Below are 15,243 nucleotides of genomic sequence, written 5' to 3'. Positions count from 1 at the left end.
TGCGGGATCGGGAATTGCGGGATATGGGAACTGCGGGATGCGGGATTTGCGGGATCCGGGATTTGCGGGATCTGGGATTGCAGGATGCGGGAGCTGCGGGATGCGGGGGCTGCACCTCGCTCCCATCCCTGCCCGCACCGGGCCCTTCCCGTGCGCTCCCTCCGCTCTTCCCCAGCGCTCCCGGCTGGAATTGTTCCGGTCCCAGCCCCGGCTCCGGGGACTCTCCCCAGCCCCATCCACGCGCATTGGGGCACGGGCTGTAGGTCACGGGATTTCGCTCTGGAGATGATTAATTTAGGGAATGCCAAGGGATGGGATGAACAGAGCACAGAGAGCTCAGGTTTAGCTTTAAAAAACCCCTGGGGTGAGCTGAGCTGAGCTGGGCCAGCGCTGGGTGTGCGGTGCCTCCATCAGCAACAAATCCCATTTTGGGAAGGGACATTCGCTGCTCCTGGGACAGGGGGCTCCAAGTGCTCTATAAAATTCCAGTGGTCTCTATAAAATTCCAATCCTAAAAAGCCACTCCATAAATAATAATTTATATAGTGAGAATAGAAGAATTAAGGCTGAGCCCCGATGTGTATTTAATTCTTGTTGCTCTGAACAGAACCGAGCATTTATAAAGTCATTAATAAAGACAGAAACAGAGAAGTTCATATAGGAAAAGGAGTTAGTTCACCTTTATTTCATTTCTCCATAGTCCCAAACTTGACAGACGTAGAAAAATATCCTTGAGTCAGTAGACAAATTTACCAATGCTAAATAGCCCTTTTCTCTGACCATCTGGGCCACCCTAAATACATTTGTACAAGCATTACTTCAGGGGGTTTCAATAAAAGGTTCTTCTAAACTATAAACAATAAACTACAGAGGAAAAACTTGAGCTACCAAAGCATGCAGATGAAGGGATCTTCCAAAAATTAAAAAAAAAAAAATTAAGAAAGCAAACCAACCTTGAGATGCATTTGGAGAAGAAAACAAATCAGGACAATTTCAGGAAAAAAAATTAATTATTAATTAAGAGAAGTCAAAGCAAACTCTGTAAAGGATCTGTGGATAAGTTAAAATATCTATGGCACAACTTTTCACCAAAAAAAAAAAAAAAAAAAAATTAAGGCGAAGACCAACGTTTTATATAAAAATAGCTGAGCAGGCTTCTAAAGCAGGAAATCAGCATTTCCAATGATGACTCTGTTAATACAAGATTATAAATACCCTTTATATACAGAAAAGCAACTCAATACAAACGTCTGGACTGGTTCTCTGGGCACCTGGCACTGGAGTGCCCAGATCAGGAGTCCTGGACCATAGTGGAGGTATCTCCGTTGAAGGTTTGTAGTAGTTTCTTTGCTACACGTTCTGATACAAATCAGAAAAATGAAATATAAATAGTGATTTTCACACAGAAACTTAGGAATATGCTCAGATTACAAAGCTTAAGGAATTGGCCCAAAAGGAAATGATAAAAGATTTAAAATCATCAATTATTCTGTTTTGCAGGCGAAGGAAAGCATCCAAGTCATACAATAATATCTAAATCTTCAGAATATTTTTTTTTAAATGAAATGGATTGCTACAGTGAAAATAAAGCAGAAATTATCATTATCTCTTCATAAATACAGCAGTTGGTTTATTTGCCAAGATAACTTAAAAATATCATTATTATGGGCATTTTCATAAATTTCCAAGCCTAAAAGTTACCAGTTGCAAGGACATAACCAATAAACCATATTTGTATGGGTGTATTTGACTAATTTTCAGAACTATGCAATTGATATGCAGCAAGACACAAAAATAAGAGCAAATGAAATATATTTGAGAAGAATTCCATTAACATTTCAAGTTAAAATACCTTTGTAGAGCTACTGTGATCAGTGTATCTGTGCACATTGTAAATCTGCATCTGTGTGTTCACACACACTCAGTGATTCCAGAAATAACCCCAGAAATGATAAAATTCCTACTGGAGAACACAATTTTCCCCCAGCACAACTCAGTGGATTTGCCAATGACTTTTTGATCTGTATTTCACAAAATCTGCAGATAAAGCAGAAGCTCTTGTTTTCCACAGCACAGAAACCTTTTAGTTTATTGAAATTTTCCTGATTAAAACCCAGAACCTTCATTTCTGCCTCCTTGTGCCTCATTCCCTCCATCCCCCTTGTGCATCCTCCACCCTTCCCTGAGCTCCAGGGAGAGAAATGTGATGGGGGAAATTCAAGGAACTCTTTTCAGATGAAACTTGAATACAAACATGGTCTAAATCTACATTTGACCTCAGTTTGTTACTGACCCATTTGCATTTAACACTTCAAAATTCTTTCTACAAGGTCTCTATAAAGTTATGACAAAAAAGGGAAACAAGTGAAACAAAAATCTGTGGAGGTTTTTATGAACTGGGATGTCTCAGAAAGTGTAAAACCTTTTTCTTACAGTGCTGAGATCACTGATTGCTCTCTCAGATTAACTCATCTGATGCACTGAGCAATGTTCCAACAATCATTAATACCAGAATTAAGGATTTCACCCATTTCTCACAGGAACTGCACCAAAACCAGCACAGCCACCCCATCCTTCAGCTGTAACAGAAATATTTTCTCCCATTAACACATGCTAAGCTTTTCTCCCTAATATTCCATTATTTCCTTCTCCACAGATTGTGATGAGCACAAATACAGAAAAACAGCATTAAAATAAAAGCAAAGTAATGGCTCACACTCAGCAGAAACCAAACACAAACTGAAGGATGCATGTTGGGAATAATTTATTGCCTATAAAAGGTTAAAAAAAATTTCCTAAGTTCACATTTTCTGTGTAGGTTTAAGGGGTGTCACGTTTCAGAGGTAGCATTGTGTAAAATGTAAAACAGAGCTGGAAAAGAGTTCATGACTTAGTTCAGTGACATGGGGGACTGTCCCAGAGCCAAAGCACTGACCTGAACTGTTTCCCTTCCAGAGCATCCTTGCACAGCTCCTTTAGCCAGGAGGATTTGCTCCTTGGTGGGAACAGAGCCCCACAAGCCCAAGGCTCTGCCCGGTTTCTGTTGCCTTCTGACCAAAGCAGCTGCTGTTTCTCAGAGCAATGAACACTCACACTCTAAACTCCTGTTCTTCCATGGAAAACACCCATTCTGCAGTGCTGCTTTGACTATTTTTATCCCCCCAAACTTTTCAGATCTCACATTTGGTCATTGTGAAAACATTCTTGATTAAAGGGACCAACCACCACAACGCAGCCAGGTGGAATTTGCTCACTGACCAGCCCAGCCAAGCTGAGGATTTGGGGCAGAAAATGCAGAACCTGGCCAGGCTCCAGCCCTGCAGCCCCTGCTCTGGGGGAGCTGGGCAGGGCTGGAGGTTGGACACCAAGCTTTGGGTGTGAATTGCTCCAGGAATCCTGTGCTGCTCCCTCGGGGCACATTCCTGTCCCCCCTCACAGGCTGGGGCCAGCAGGGGTGTCGGTGAGAGCAGGGCTGTGCTCAGTGCAGGGACACACAGCACAGGGCAGATCCATCTGCAGCACAACTCCCATTCCCATTCCCATTCCCATTCCCATTCCCATTCCCATTCCCATTCCCATTCCCCATTCCCATTCCCATTCCCATCCCCAGCAGGATGCCCAGGGTGCTGCTGGTCTGTTCAGGACTCACCTGAGCCTGCAGCACCCCCAGCCTCTCCCCCTGGAGAACAGGCTCTCTAAAGCTGCTGCCCAGCTCAGGTGAGGACAGAACCAGGACATTTCTTCTCCTCACTCCCAGGGCTGCAAAGCCCCAAACTCCTCATTTCACACTTTTTATTGCCTTAGTGAAAAGAAATACTTGGAGAGATTAAAGTGCAGAGCTGGGGACTCCAGAGACCTCATACAGTTCATCTGCTCAGGTGCCTTTAAACCTGCCCCAAATTCACCTGCTGGAGTATTTATTGTTTTATTGGAGTATTTCCTGCCACTGTTACTCCTGTCAGACCTGTGGATGTGACTGAAGCATCAGCTGCAGGGAGAGGAAAGCAGGCAGAGCTCCAGGAAATGGGAATTTAACCACGAGCAAAACTTCCAGCACCCAAACCCCAGGGAGAGCCTGTGCTGCCTCTGGTGAAGTGTCTGCTCTGGGCTGCCTTCCCACCTTCAGAAAAACATCACTGATGCTCCCATGGGTGCTTTAGGGATGAACAATGCCAGGGAAGTCACTGTTCATGGACAAAGAGACTCTGCAGGATGGTCAAACATTGATACCTGGCCACAGAAAGGTGATAACACCACCAACAGGAGGCCCCTGATAATTCACATTACAGTCACTCACTGGGACAGACAGGGGGCTGATTTCTGGCACCCTGAGAAGCACAGCATGAGCTTCATCTCCTGTGGAAGGTTCTGGAATGATGAACTGCACTTACTGCAGGTGTTTGTCCATCCTACAGACAGGGAAACACTCTGAACCCAAACCCACCCCAGAGCCACCCCCATGCTCTGCACCAACATTGAACCACCACTAATGGTCACAGTCATTCAATTTCTGAAATACCCACTGCTACCAAAGAACACCAGCCAAGGAGCTGTGGAGCATCTCCCTCCCCAGATTCTGTTATTCAAGGATAGAATTTATACTCTATTTTTTTTTTTTGTTTTTTTCCTGGCTGTCCTGTGGTGTTGCCAAGTGTGCCAGGCTGTGTTTTGTCCCCCCACAGTCCATCCCCAGGGATGGGGTGGGCCTGGGTGCAGCTCACCTCAGCTGCAATCCAAGAGGATCCCAGCTCCCTGGAGAACAGGGACTGACATCACTGCTTGTGTCCAGCAAACAGCTCATTCAAAATCCATCCCTTCCATTTGTTTGGGTATGAAATAGCAGCAAGACAGCCAAGTAGGAATCATCAATGGAAGTTTTTCCTGCAGGAAGGCAGATGATTTAATTGACCATGAAATTGAGAACTCCTGTTAAAGAGTGTCCTGCTCTCTGTCATGGGAATTCAAGTGGAAGAGGCAGAAAAACAGGGTCCAAACAGTGGCAGCTCCCAGCACTATTTTATGTTAATTTCACAGAAAACAAGAGGTTTCATTGTCAGTGGCACAGATTTCCTGTCTAAAGAGAACAGCAACAGAAACCATTGTCAGCCTGGCATAGAAAACCCTTTATAAATGAGTTTTGCAGAGAATTCCAGCTCAGCCCTGTGTATCTGTGCAGGACAGCACTGTGAGCTCTGCTCACAAACCTCATTCCCACTCTGAGTTTTAAGGCCCCAGCTCACACACAGGCCTGGAACTCTGGATTTCCCTGTGGGAGGGTGGCTCTGCTGGGAACTTACTGAATGTACAGGGGGCAGAACTGTGAGATTTTGGTTTCTCAGAACACCTTTTAAAAGCATTCCTGCCCTTTCTGCAGCTGGTGTTTAACAGTATTGCTAAAACCTCCCCGTGCCCAAGGAGAGGAGAGACTGAAAACCTGAAAGATCAGAGCTCACTACTGATAATAAACAGAAAGAGCTGTACAAGTGATTAGGGAGGAACTGATCAGGCTGAGAAAACCCTAAAACCTGAGTTTAATCCCAGTATTAAAGGAAAAAAGGTGTTATTTCCCCAACACTCTGGATTTTCTGAGCTACATCTTGGACCTCCCACTGAAATTAAGGGAGTTACTCACTGCATGAACAAGGATTCCCCAGAGTCAATTATTATTTGGCATAAAATGGGAAGATCAGGTTTTTTACCAGACTGAAGCATCTGTGTGTAAAAATGCTTGCTGAGGGATATCCAGGTTGGAACTGGAGCATCAATGCCATGGGCAGGCACCTGCAGCATCCCACAGACCCACCCTGGAGGAGAAGAGCTCTAGGACTGACCCTGTCAGCTCAAGCACAGCACCCCTGCCTTGGCCAGGCATTCCCTGGACCCCAACACACCCCCTGAACCCACCTGGACACCTCTGCTCAGCCATCCCACCACAGGACTGAGGGGATTCAGTGCCAACAGCTCTGGGAAAGGAGAAAATTCAGTTCAGCCCCTGCCTGCAATCCAGATCACAGTTTAGAAATGGCATTGGCCAAAAAATGCACCAGGCAGGGCTTCAAAGCAGATCTGCAGAGCTCACCTCCAACACTGGGAAACCTTGCAGGGTGCAGTGACAGCTGGGGAATTCTGACAGGCTTGGTAAACTGGAGCAAAGTTTGTGGAGAAATATATACCCAAGAATTAAAATAATAAGCAGTACTTTAGCATTCAGGCTTTGACAAATAAAAACTGAGACTACAATCATTAAACTCTAAAGAGTGTAAACATCCAATCCCATTGCTACTGTATTAGGAAGTTGTGTCCTGCAGCTATCAGGGTTCCCATTTCCACCTCATTTCTTCCAACACTTATCACTGCTTCTTTGCATTAATAATTTATTCATGATAATTCAACTTTTTCAGTTAGCCTTTCAAGGTTTTTTTTCAGCTATTTTGGTCAGAAAAATGGAAGATTTAACAATCTCAAATCAGAAAACAAAAAACACTTCAGTTTAATTTCAGGTTTTCAAGCACAACTCAGAGAAAGCCCGTTATTCTATTTGGATCCCCAATTTTTAGTCCACCTACCTGAGTAAAAATGGGGAAAAATATAATAAACAGGCCTGGGGAGCACATGGAGCTGGAGAATTCACTGGGTGTGTTTCCCACTCTTGCATCCCTGCTCAAAAAAGACTTTGCTACAGAGCCAGAGTTGTTCTGGAGATCAAAGTTAATCCTACCCGAGGCCAAGCTGCTCCCGGTGCACCCTTCCCTCACCTCTTCCATTTCCCAAAGCCAGCACTGCCAACTCCTGGGCACTGCAAGGCTGTGAGGAGCCAGGCTGAGAACACTGCAGAGCAAAGCCTCTCTGTGTCTGTGTCTCTGCTCTGCACCTCCCTGGGGTTTGTGCTGGCTCTCCAGGACAGAGCATCACAAACTGTCTGAGGCGTTCTTCTCCGACAGCGACGAGAGGCTGAATGAGGTATCGTCGGGCTCCGGGGAGGTGTGGTTGAAATCCATCTCTTCCAGCTCAGGAGGTAAGTCTGAAAGCAGAGCCTACAAGGGAAAAACACTTCTAATATCTGCTATAGACACTTTTAGGTGTGGTTTTTGTGTTAGCAGTGATTTAAACAAAGTGTGAGAAAATTATTTGAGTTTTTCGATCATAATTTGAGCCTCTGGAATAAACCCAAGAGAGGGACACAACACAAAAGGACAAACATCTTCTGATATTAAAGACAGATATTAAACCTGCTCCAGGATTTACCTGCTGCTGTTCCTTATCATCTGCTTTAATTGCAAGTATCAAACTGCGGGTGAACGTCTGCAGCTCAAAGTATTTCTGTTTGTGGCTCTCCAGCTGACTCTCGATGAACCTGACTTCTTCATTCTGTGGGGAAACCAGAGGGTCTGGGGATGATCTCAGAACCAAGGAATCCTTTGGGCTGGAAAAGCCCCCTAAGGCTGAGCCCAGCCATCCCCCAGCACTGCTAAGGCCACCACTGTCCCCTTACTTGGGGACAATGCTTTGTCCCCAAGTGCCACATCCTTGTGTCTGTTAAATCCCTCCAGGGATGGGGACAGGACAAAGCACTGGAATAACCACACATGCACAGCCCTGGGTTAAAACTCAACTATTTTTAGTGACAATGACAACCAAAGCCCAGATCTCTTCCTAGAAGTGATTGGGGGGCTGTGAGGAGAGACAGCAAATAAATTCAATTATTACAGCAGAAGGCTTGACACAAAAATCAGGGAAAATCACTTGAAAATTCCTCAAAGCTACCACGAATTAAAAGATAACATCCTCCAGCAGCTGGTTTGATGTGGATCAAGTGTCAGCTCACCAAGCTCCTCAGCATCCCTCGGGTTACAGAATAAACAGGAATATCTCAGAGTGACAGAGCAGTTTGGAAGGGACCTTACAGATCATTCAGTTCCAACCTCCAGAGTTGTTTATTGGGCTGGAACTGAATGTAGTATATTACAAAGTAAGGAAATATCAATAATTTGTGTGCTTTGGCTAAAAAGCATTTTCCCAATCTATACTTGCAAATCTCTTAATTAAAAATTCAGACTTGTTAATTATTTCAATTTATTCCAAGTATCTCCTCTCTTTCAAACTTATTGGATCAAAATGCTGAACCTGTTGATTAGTGCAGAGCTAAAATTCATTTTCTCTGGTTACTCACTTTTGCAAAGATCATGAAAATCAAACTGTTTATTTAGGTTACAAGATCGAAGGCATTTCTCATTTTTTACAGAAGGGCTCTGCTTAATAGCACCAACTCATGAGAGAATAATGAAAAAATATGGTATTCATGGTCACACTGGCTGGAATTCAGCTTTAGGTGACATGAAAAGCTGTGACTACATGATGCTCTGAAGGTTTGCAACAAACCTTTAAAAATGGTTGTATTTTTGTTGTTTTTTTCCCAGAAAATTCTCATTTTTCAGTGAAAGCACTGCTCACCACACTGTTCAAGGTGATAACAGCTCTGAGAATGAGAGAAGAATATTTGGGCTGCAATTCTGAAGCTTCTATAAAAAATCAGCTGAGTTCTTCCCTACGAATACTTAGCAGTTGCCTGTTTAGCTCTGGATTTTGCCCAGCCCAGGAAGAATTCAGATTTAGGCAGAAAACTCAGGGAGTAATCAGTGCTGTCAAACAAAGGGCTGGCTCTGCAGGGCACTGTCACAACAAGGCTCTCACTGTGCTGACAGGTGACATTAAGAAAAGGTCATTCCCTCTCCTGATTCATTCTGCACTGCCCTTCCCAGGAAAACGCTGCTGGAAGGAGGAATTTCTCTTCTGAAGAGATGATCTGTTCATTATTTTGGTAATTGATTATTATCAGGAGAACAGATCTGGTTTCTTAGGGGAAAAATCAGCACTGGAGGTGAAAGCTCAAGGAGAGGTGGAATTGTGGAGACTCCTGGGAGAGCAGCACAGACACAACCTCAGCCTTGGGCTGGAGCTGGCAGGGTCCAGCTGCTTCTCCTCCTTCCCAGAGGCACCACTTCCAGCATGTCCTGGGGAATCCTTCTCCTCACAGCCCCCCAATCCAGCAGAGGATTCCTGCCAGCTGTTCAGTCCCTTCCAAGCTGGCAGCACCACACTGCAGGAAAAGTGTCACAGCATTCCCAGAACAATTCCAATGGGGTGGCTCCATAAATGCCTTTGTCCATAAATGCCTTTGCTGGGACACGGGGATGGAGCTGCAGCTCTGTAGAAATGGGGTTTTCCTGCCTCCATTGGGGTTGAAACATGGATAAAGTGGCTGGAGGTGGGATGAGGGAATGATGTGCCACTGGGAAAACAGCAGAGCAGCTCAGGATCCCACAGGCTTTTGCTGAATTCCTGACAGCTCCACGCCCTGAACTCCCTGGGGATTGTCCCACTGTCCCTGACATGGCCCGACCACTCACCTTGTAATCCAAAAGAGAACTCATCTGATCCACTTCAGAATTGCTGATCAGATCACTCTCCTCATCATCTAAAATTTCTATTTTCTGAAACAGAAACAAACAGTTCATTCCAACACACAGTGGAGACAAACAAACGGGGACCTACATCCCAAAGGGGCAGGAGGGAGGAGGGAGGAAGGATGAAGGATAAATGGAGGAGGAAGGATGAAGGAGGAAGCATGAAGGATAAATGGAGGAGGAAGGATGAAGGAGGAAGGATGAAGGTTAAACGATGGAGGAAGCATGAAGGATAAATGGAGGAGGAAGCATGAAGGAGGAAGCATGAAGGATAAATGAAGGAGGAGGAAGGATGAAGGAGGAAGCATGAAGGATAAATGAAGGAGGAAGGATGAAGGAGGAAGCATGAAGGATAAATGAAGGAGGAAGCATGAAGGATAAATGAAGGAGGAAGGATGAAGGAGGAAGGATGAAGGTTAAACGATGGAGGAAGCATGAAGGAGGAAGCATGAAGGATAAATGGAGGAGGAAGCATGAAGGATAAACGGAGGAGGAAGGATGAAGGAGGAAGGAAGGAAGGAGAGCTCAGTGCTGGCTCCTGAGCAGCTCTGAGCCATGCAGCCCCATTAGATGGCAATCATGCACCTCAGCCAGGAGAGCCAGCAGGAATCAGTGGGAGCTGCTGCCATGGAGACTCAGGCTGTTTACAGAGGAGGAGCTCCCTGGCCCAGCTTCCTGACTTTGAGTCCCACATTTATCCCCTCACAGCCCCTGCTCTGCTCTGTGGTTGCAAAGGAGGGTTTGGAAATAAACCTCTGGATAAACCAGCAAGTCCTGAGCTACTCCTGCCTAAAGAAATCAAGGATTCTCCTCTGACCCTGCCTGGCCACATCCCCTCAGCTGTAGGGGTGCTGATCCAAAGGACACTTCCAAATGCATAAATATGGACATTTTTACCTAATTCACAAAAATGTGGGGAGCTTTTTATACTGGGTTTCTAAAGATATCTAAAGCACAGTGTTAAGGCCAAGCTTAACACTAAGACTCAGAAATACATCCCAAGTTTTTTTACTGTTTTTAATTGTTTTGACAGTTGTGAATATTTATGAACCTGTCCATAATGAGTTACAGCAATGTTCCTGCTTTTTAGGATGGAAGGGCCCCCACTGACCCAATCCATGTCCATGGGTCATTCCTGAGGTGTTAATTCAGGTTTTTCCTGCAGCATGTGGTCCCTCCTGCCTGCACACCCTGAAATCACTGAGGAGAAATCCTTGAAATCCTTCCAGGGGCATTCCCAGCTCTCCCTGGCAGGACCCACCCAGCTCCCAAGCCTGTGCTGAGGGCAGGGAGGATAAAGCACATTTTGTGTGCTCAGTGTCTGCCAGCCCAGCTGAAGTGACAACACCCAGAGCTTTGATGTCCCTGAGTTCTGCTGCTCCCTCAGACCCTCAGGAACACGGGGACTCAAATATTTTGGGTTTCAGACTCAGCTTGAGGAAAAGAGTCCCTAAATAACTGCCAAACATTCATATTCCCCTTCTCAGACACACTTTTTAAAATAGGAGGGGAAGGAACAGATTAGAATTTCAAACAGGAAAACCTCTTATGCAAATACAATATATTTTAGTCCAATTTTAAGTGCATTTTTAAGAAGTTTTGTTACAGTGTTTCAGAACAAAGTATGCAGAAACTCTTCCTTGGTTTTGTTCCATTGTTGTATCAAAAGACAAAATTCAGGCAGGTTGGGGAGCTGAGTCTCTTGGGCACCATCTCTCCAAGCCATTTCTACTGAAGGTTTCAGGGTTTTTCCTGCCATGTTTTAGAATTTTTAGTACATCTTTAAAGCTCAAATAGGAAGGACTTTTAACACACACAGCTGAAGTTGTCACCTAGTGAAAAGCACAAATGCTGAACAACAACCTCAACATTAATTAAGGAGTTATTAATTGGTGGAAAAGGAAAGGTAACATACCACATTATCAGTGGAAACTGGATTCTGGTCATCATCTTTGTGGCCAATTTCTTCATTTTGAAGAGCTTCATTTGTCTCTTCTGCAGAAATAAATTGGTTTTGTCAGGTTTCATTCCCATTTTATGCTGAAGGACCATTAATGGTGTTTACCACTAAATGTCACAGCTGCTAAATCCAACAGCAAAGTCATGGTATCAATGTCTAATCATAAACAGAATATTTGCCTTATTAAAAAGACATCTTGTCACAAGCATTTCAGGCCAACATCAAACCACCTCCCCCCTGAAACAACAACAAAACTCTCAGTTATTCTCTGCACCAAAACTTTCCAATTTTTTAGGTTCAGGCTGGAATATTCAATGGTGATGCAGAGTTTCACATCAGAGATGTGCAGAAGTTGGGTTTGTTTAAATGAAAATGAATTCCTATGTGAAAAATCCTGCATTCTCTGAAATTCTGGGGTACATACCTAAATCCCACTTGCCCCTGGCAGACACTGATGGGTTTTGAACCAAAACCTGATCAGATTATTGCAAATTCTTATCCCCAGTAAACCTAAAGGATTTTTTATGTATAAACACTTGAAAACAGAGCAGATTTTATCCTGGTGTTTCAACCACAAAGCATGAGATGATTCCACTGACCTTAAAAGCCAAGGAGAACACAAACCCCAAAGAAAGTTAAGTTCTATTTGCCCCGAAAATTGAAGTTTGTTTTGCATATTTACTTGACTTCTGCATATTAAAACATAAATCTATGATACATGTTAAATATAAAAAGAGGGAAAGGGCAGCAAGGTTCTGGTGACTCCAGGGTCTGTCACCTCCACACAAACACTGGGATAACAGAATTTCCCTGGGACTACCAAAAAACAGGGAAATGTTTAGGCCAGACCATAGAGAGCCAGTTCATGGTTTTAAACAACTTTGAAGTTAAAAATCTTTACACTGAGCAAATCTGCTTGGGAATTGTTTCAAATGAGCTCAGTGTGCCACCAGTCACAGCTCCATAGGACAGACTGTGCCAGGAGCACACGGGATCACAGGGAGCAGGGAAGGGAGGAGGTGCCAGGGTGAGGTCACAGCTCAGGGACATTCCAGGGCACAGGAACTCTGTCACCCTGCCAGTCACCCCCTGCATTCCACAGCTGAAGGAAGCACCTCCCTACAGCATTCCCAACCCCTTAAATATTCATCCTGACCTCACAGAACCAGCACAGCCCTAATGGCCTCCACCTACACACTGTGGATTCAATTAACACACAATTAAAAAAGGTGAGGAAATATGAGAGCTTTCGTGATCCATTTTGCATCAGAGCAGAGCTTATTTTTTTATATTTATGCACTACATTTTAAAAGCAGAAGCCATCAACTTTAATCACTCTAATTAGGTGACCAAAAATTGCTTTTGTCTGTCTTTCAGAGTGGTTTTTTGCTGTTTTAGTTTTGTTTTTTTAATAAATTAGGACCAAAAGTTACAGTTCTCAAACACTGGAACAATTCCCTATCTGGGACTGAATATAACCCATGGCTATTGGGGGAAAATTTTCCAGGAAGTTCAAACCCAGCTGAGCTGCAGCAGTGGAACCTCCTCCTTTGAACTGGAGAAATGAACAGAAATAATTGTAGTGGGAGAATAAAGGATTGAAGGTGGGATTCCCGGATGCTGGGGAAATCCTCTTGTTTCTTTGCACTTCCTTAGGCTTTGGCACCAATAATGCTCCCAAATGTTCAGCCTCACCTTGCCTGTGAAAGCCTGGCTCAGCCAACACAGAGTTATTCCTCACTTGATCTGCAGACACTTCAGACTCTTCCCTGTCACCATTTCCTCTGAAGCAGATCTGACTTAAATCAGCTCCTTCCCCACCTCAGGCAAATCAAGAACTCTGAGATTCCTCATCTCACTTGGCTTTCAATCACTTGACCCATTTCTTTACCATCTTATTCCCTCCACACTCGAGTGTGACAAAGCTCCCAAACTCATTCCCAGCTGCCCCTGTTCCCCTGGCTCTTCCCTTCATGTTCTGAGGACATGACAGGACCAGCCTGGCACACTGAGAGCACAGCAGCAGCCCAGGGTCAGACTCTCTTTATCCTGCAGAGCAAAGGCCCCATTGATCTCTAAGCACAAGCACTGGCAGCAATCAGTGAGTGGGGATGTGCAGGGCTCAGGGACAGGAGCACAGGGAGACATCGATCCCATGGGCTCCTGGGGGGAAAGGGAATTCAGCTGGAGGCATTTCCCACTCCAGACCCTGCAGTTTACTGAGGACACCCCCTGTGTGTGCAGCTCCAGGGCTCCTGGGCTGTGCCCTGCTCCTGCTTTGATCTGCTGCTTGTGTTTGCCTGTCAGACAGAGCAGCAGGGGCCAGGGCAGCTCTGTGTTCCAGCTGAGCTGAGGGGTTCCCTGCCAGCAGAAATGGGAATGCACAGTCCCAGCAGCTCTGCACAGCCCCACCAGTGCCTGGGGTGGCTCAGGATCACAAGGATGAACTGTGGAATCATGGGTTGGGATGGAAGGGGCCTTAAAGCTCATCCAGTGCCACCCCTGCCATGGCAGGGACACTTCCCACTGTCCCAGGGTGCTCCAAGCCCTGTCCAACCTGGCCTTGGGCACCTCCAGGGATGGGTGTCAAATGGAACGGCCATCCCAGCTGGCTGGGGAGAACTCAGCAGTTGGCAGAGAGCATTTTCTAAATCTGGCTCTCAATTGCACCAGCAGAATGTGAACTCTTGACTTCGTTTCAGGTGAATCTGGCAGAAATGGGGCTCTTATGATCAAAGGTTTCTCCAATCCTTGTACAACAAACCCAACAAAACTCAGAGACACAGAGGCAGAAGAAAGAGACCAAACAGTACCTTCAGCCCAGGCAGGGTGGAGCACTTGTGACTCTGTCAGACGTGTTTGAATGTGTACAACAGAATCCAAAGCATGCACACTGCACAAAATTGAAAATATAGGCACAGTAGTAACTGCATTCCAAATACCTTGTGAGCTTCCTTCAGATAAGCAGATTGATACTTCATCATTCCTATCATTATCATCCCCCACTTCAGTAGCAGTTTCCTCTCCTGGATTAAGTGCTGATTTAGAAACAAATTCAGATTGATCAGAGAAATCAGCAGGACCTCCTCTAGGGGGTGGGACCTCAATCCCCATTAAACGATATTTCCGTCTTCGATTCCCAATCCAAGTCTTGTAAGAGAAATAAACATGAATGATATCAGAAACTATGACAAAAGCAAAAGGCCCCCAACCAAGTGACATCAGCACCTCTGGCCTACAGGAGCCAGGGTGCAGCCAGCAGCTCAGGGACTCAGCATTCCCCAGTGTGTCACCCTCCTGAGGCTGCTCCCCAAATCCTGTGCCAGGTTCAGCTTTCCAAGGGAAACAGGCAGGTGCACAGCAAAAGGAAAAGAAGCAATGGGCACAAATGGCAGCAAGGGAAGTTCTGATTGGAGTTGAGAATATAAAAGAAAAAATAATGTTTTACAGTGATTCAGAGGGACAGTTTGTCCATAGAAGCCTTGGTACTCCAGCCTTGGAGGTACTCAACATTTCAGTGGACAACATCCTGAGAAACCTGACTTGATTCCAAAGTAAATCCTGCTCCAGACAAAGAGCAGGACTAAGTGACTTTGTAAGGTCTCTGCCCCTCTAAATTATTCAACAAATTTAACATAAGATCTTTGATGCAGGTTCTCCTACTCTGCAACTTCCGACGACCCAAACACGTCCCCTGTTCTAGGATTTCCTACAGCACAGAGGGAGCTGGCCAAGGTGACAGATCCACAGCACTCCCCTTGGAGGGCAGAAAGGAACCTGGAAGGACAAAGCTCAGAGCAGCTCATCCTTCAGTCCCCT

The 15,243-nt window shown here is 45.2% G+C and overlaps 1 protein-coding gene across 2 annotated transcripts in view; it reads right to left on the bottom strand.

Annotated features, from left to right (window-relative positions):
- Window positions 1–3,524: 3,524 nt before the first annotated feature.
- Window positions 3,525–15,243, bottom strand: part of HDX (highly divergent homeobox) — a 36,734-nt gene continuing 25,015 nt past the window's right edge. For both annotated transcript variants that reach the window (XM_058032907.1, XM_058032908.1), the window contains 5 exons: window positions 14,367–14,574; window positions 11,380–11,459; window positions 9,408–9,491; window positions 7,246–7,368; window positions 3,525–7,034 (listed from right to left, as the gene is read on the bottom strand). In XM_058032907.1, the coding sequence (XP_057888890.1) occupies window positions 6,909–7,034; window positions 7,246–7,368; window positions 9,408–9,491; window positions 11,380–11,459; window positions 14,367–14,574 (621 nt within the window). In that variant the 3' untranslated portion in view covers window positions 3,525–6,908. The remainder of the gene's footprint in view (window positions 7,035–7,245; window positions 7,369–9,407; window positions 9,492–11,379; window positions 11,460–14,366; window positions 14,575–15,243) is intronic.

Source organism: Melospiza georgiana, chromosome 12 (assembly GCF_028018845.1).
Source record: "Melospiza georgiana isolate bMelGeo1 chromosome 12, bMelGeo1.pri, whole genome shotgun sequence".
Lineage (NCBI taxonomy): Eukaryota > Metazoa > Chordata > Aves > Passeriformes > Passerellidae > Melospiza > Melospiza georgiana.
Note: the sequence above shows the minus strand (reverse complement) of the source record. Positions and strands in the feature narration are given on the sequence as shown.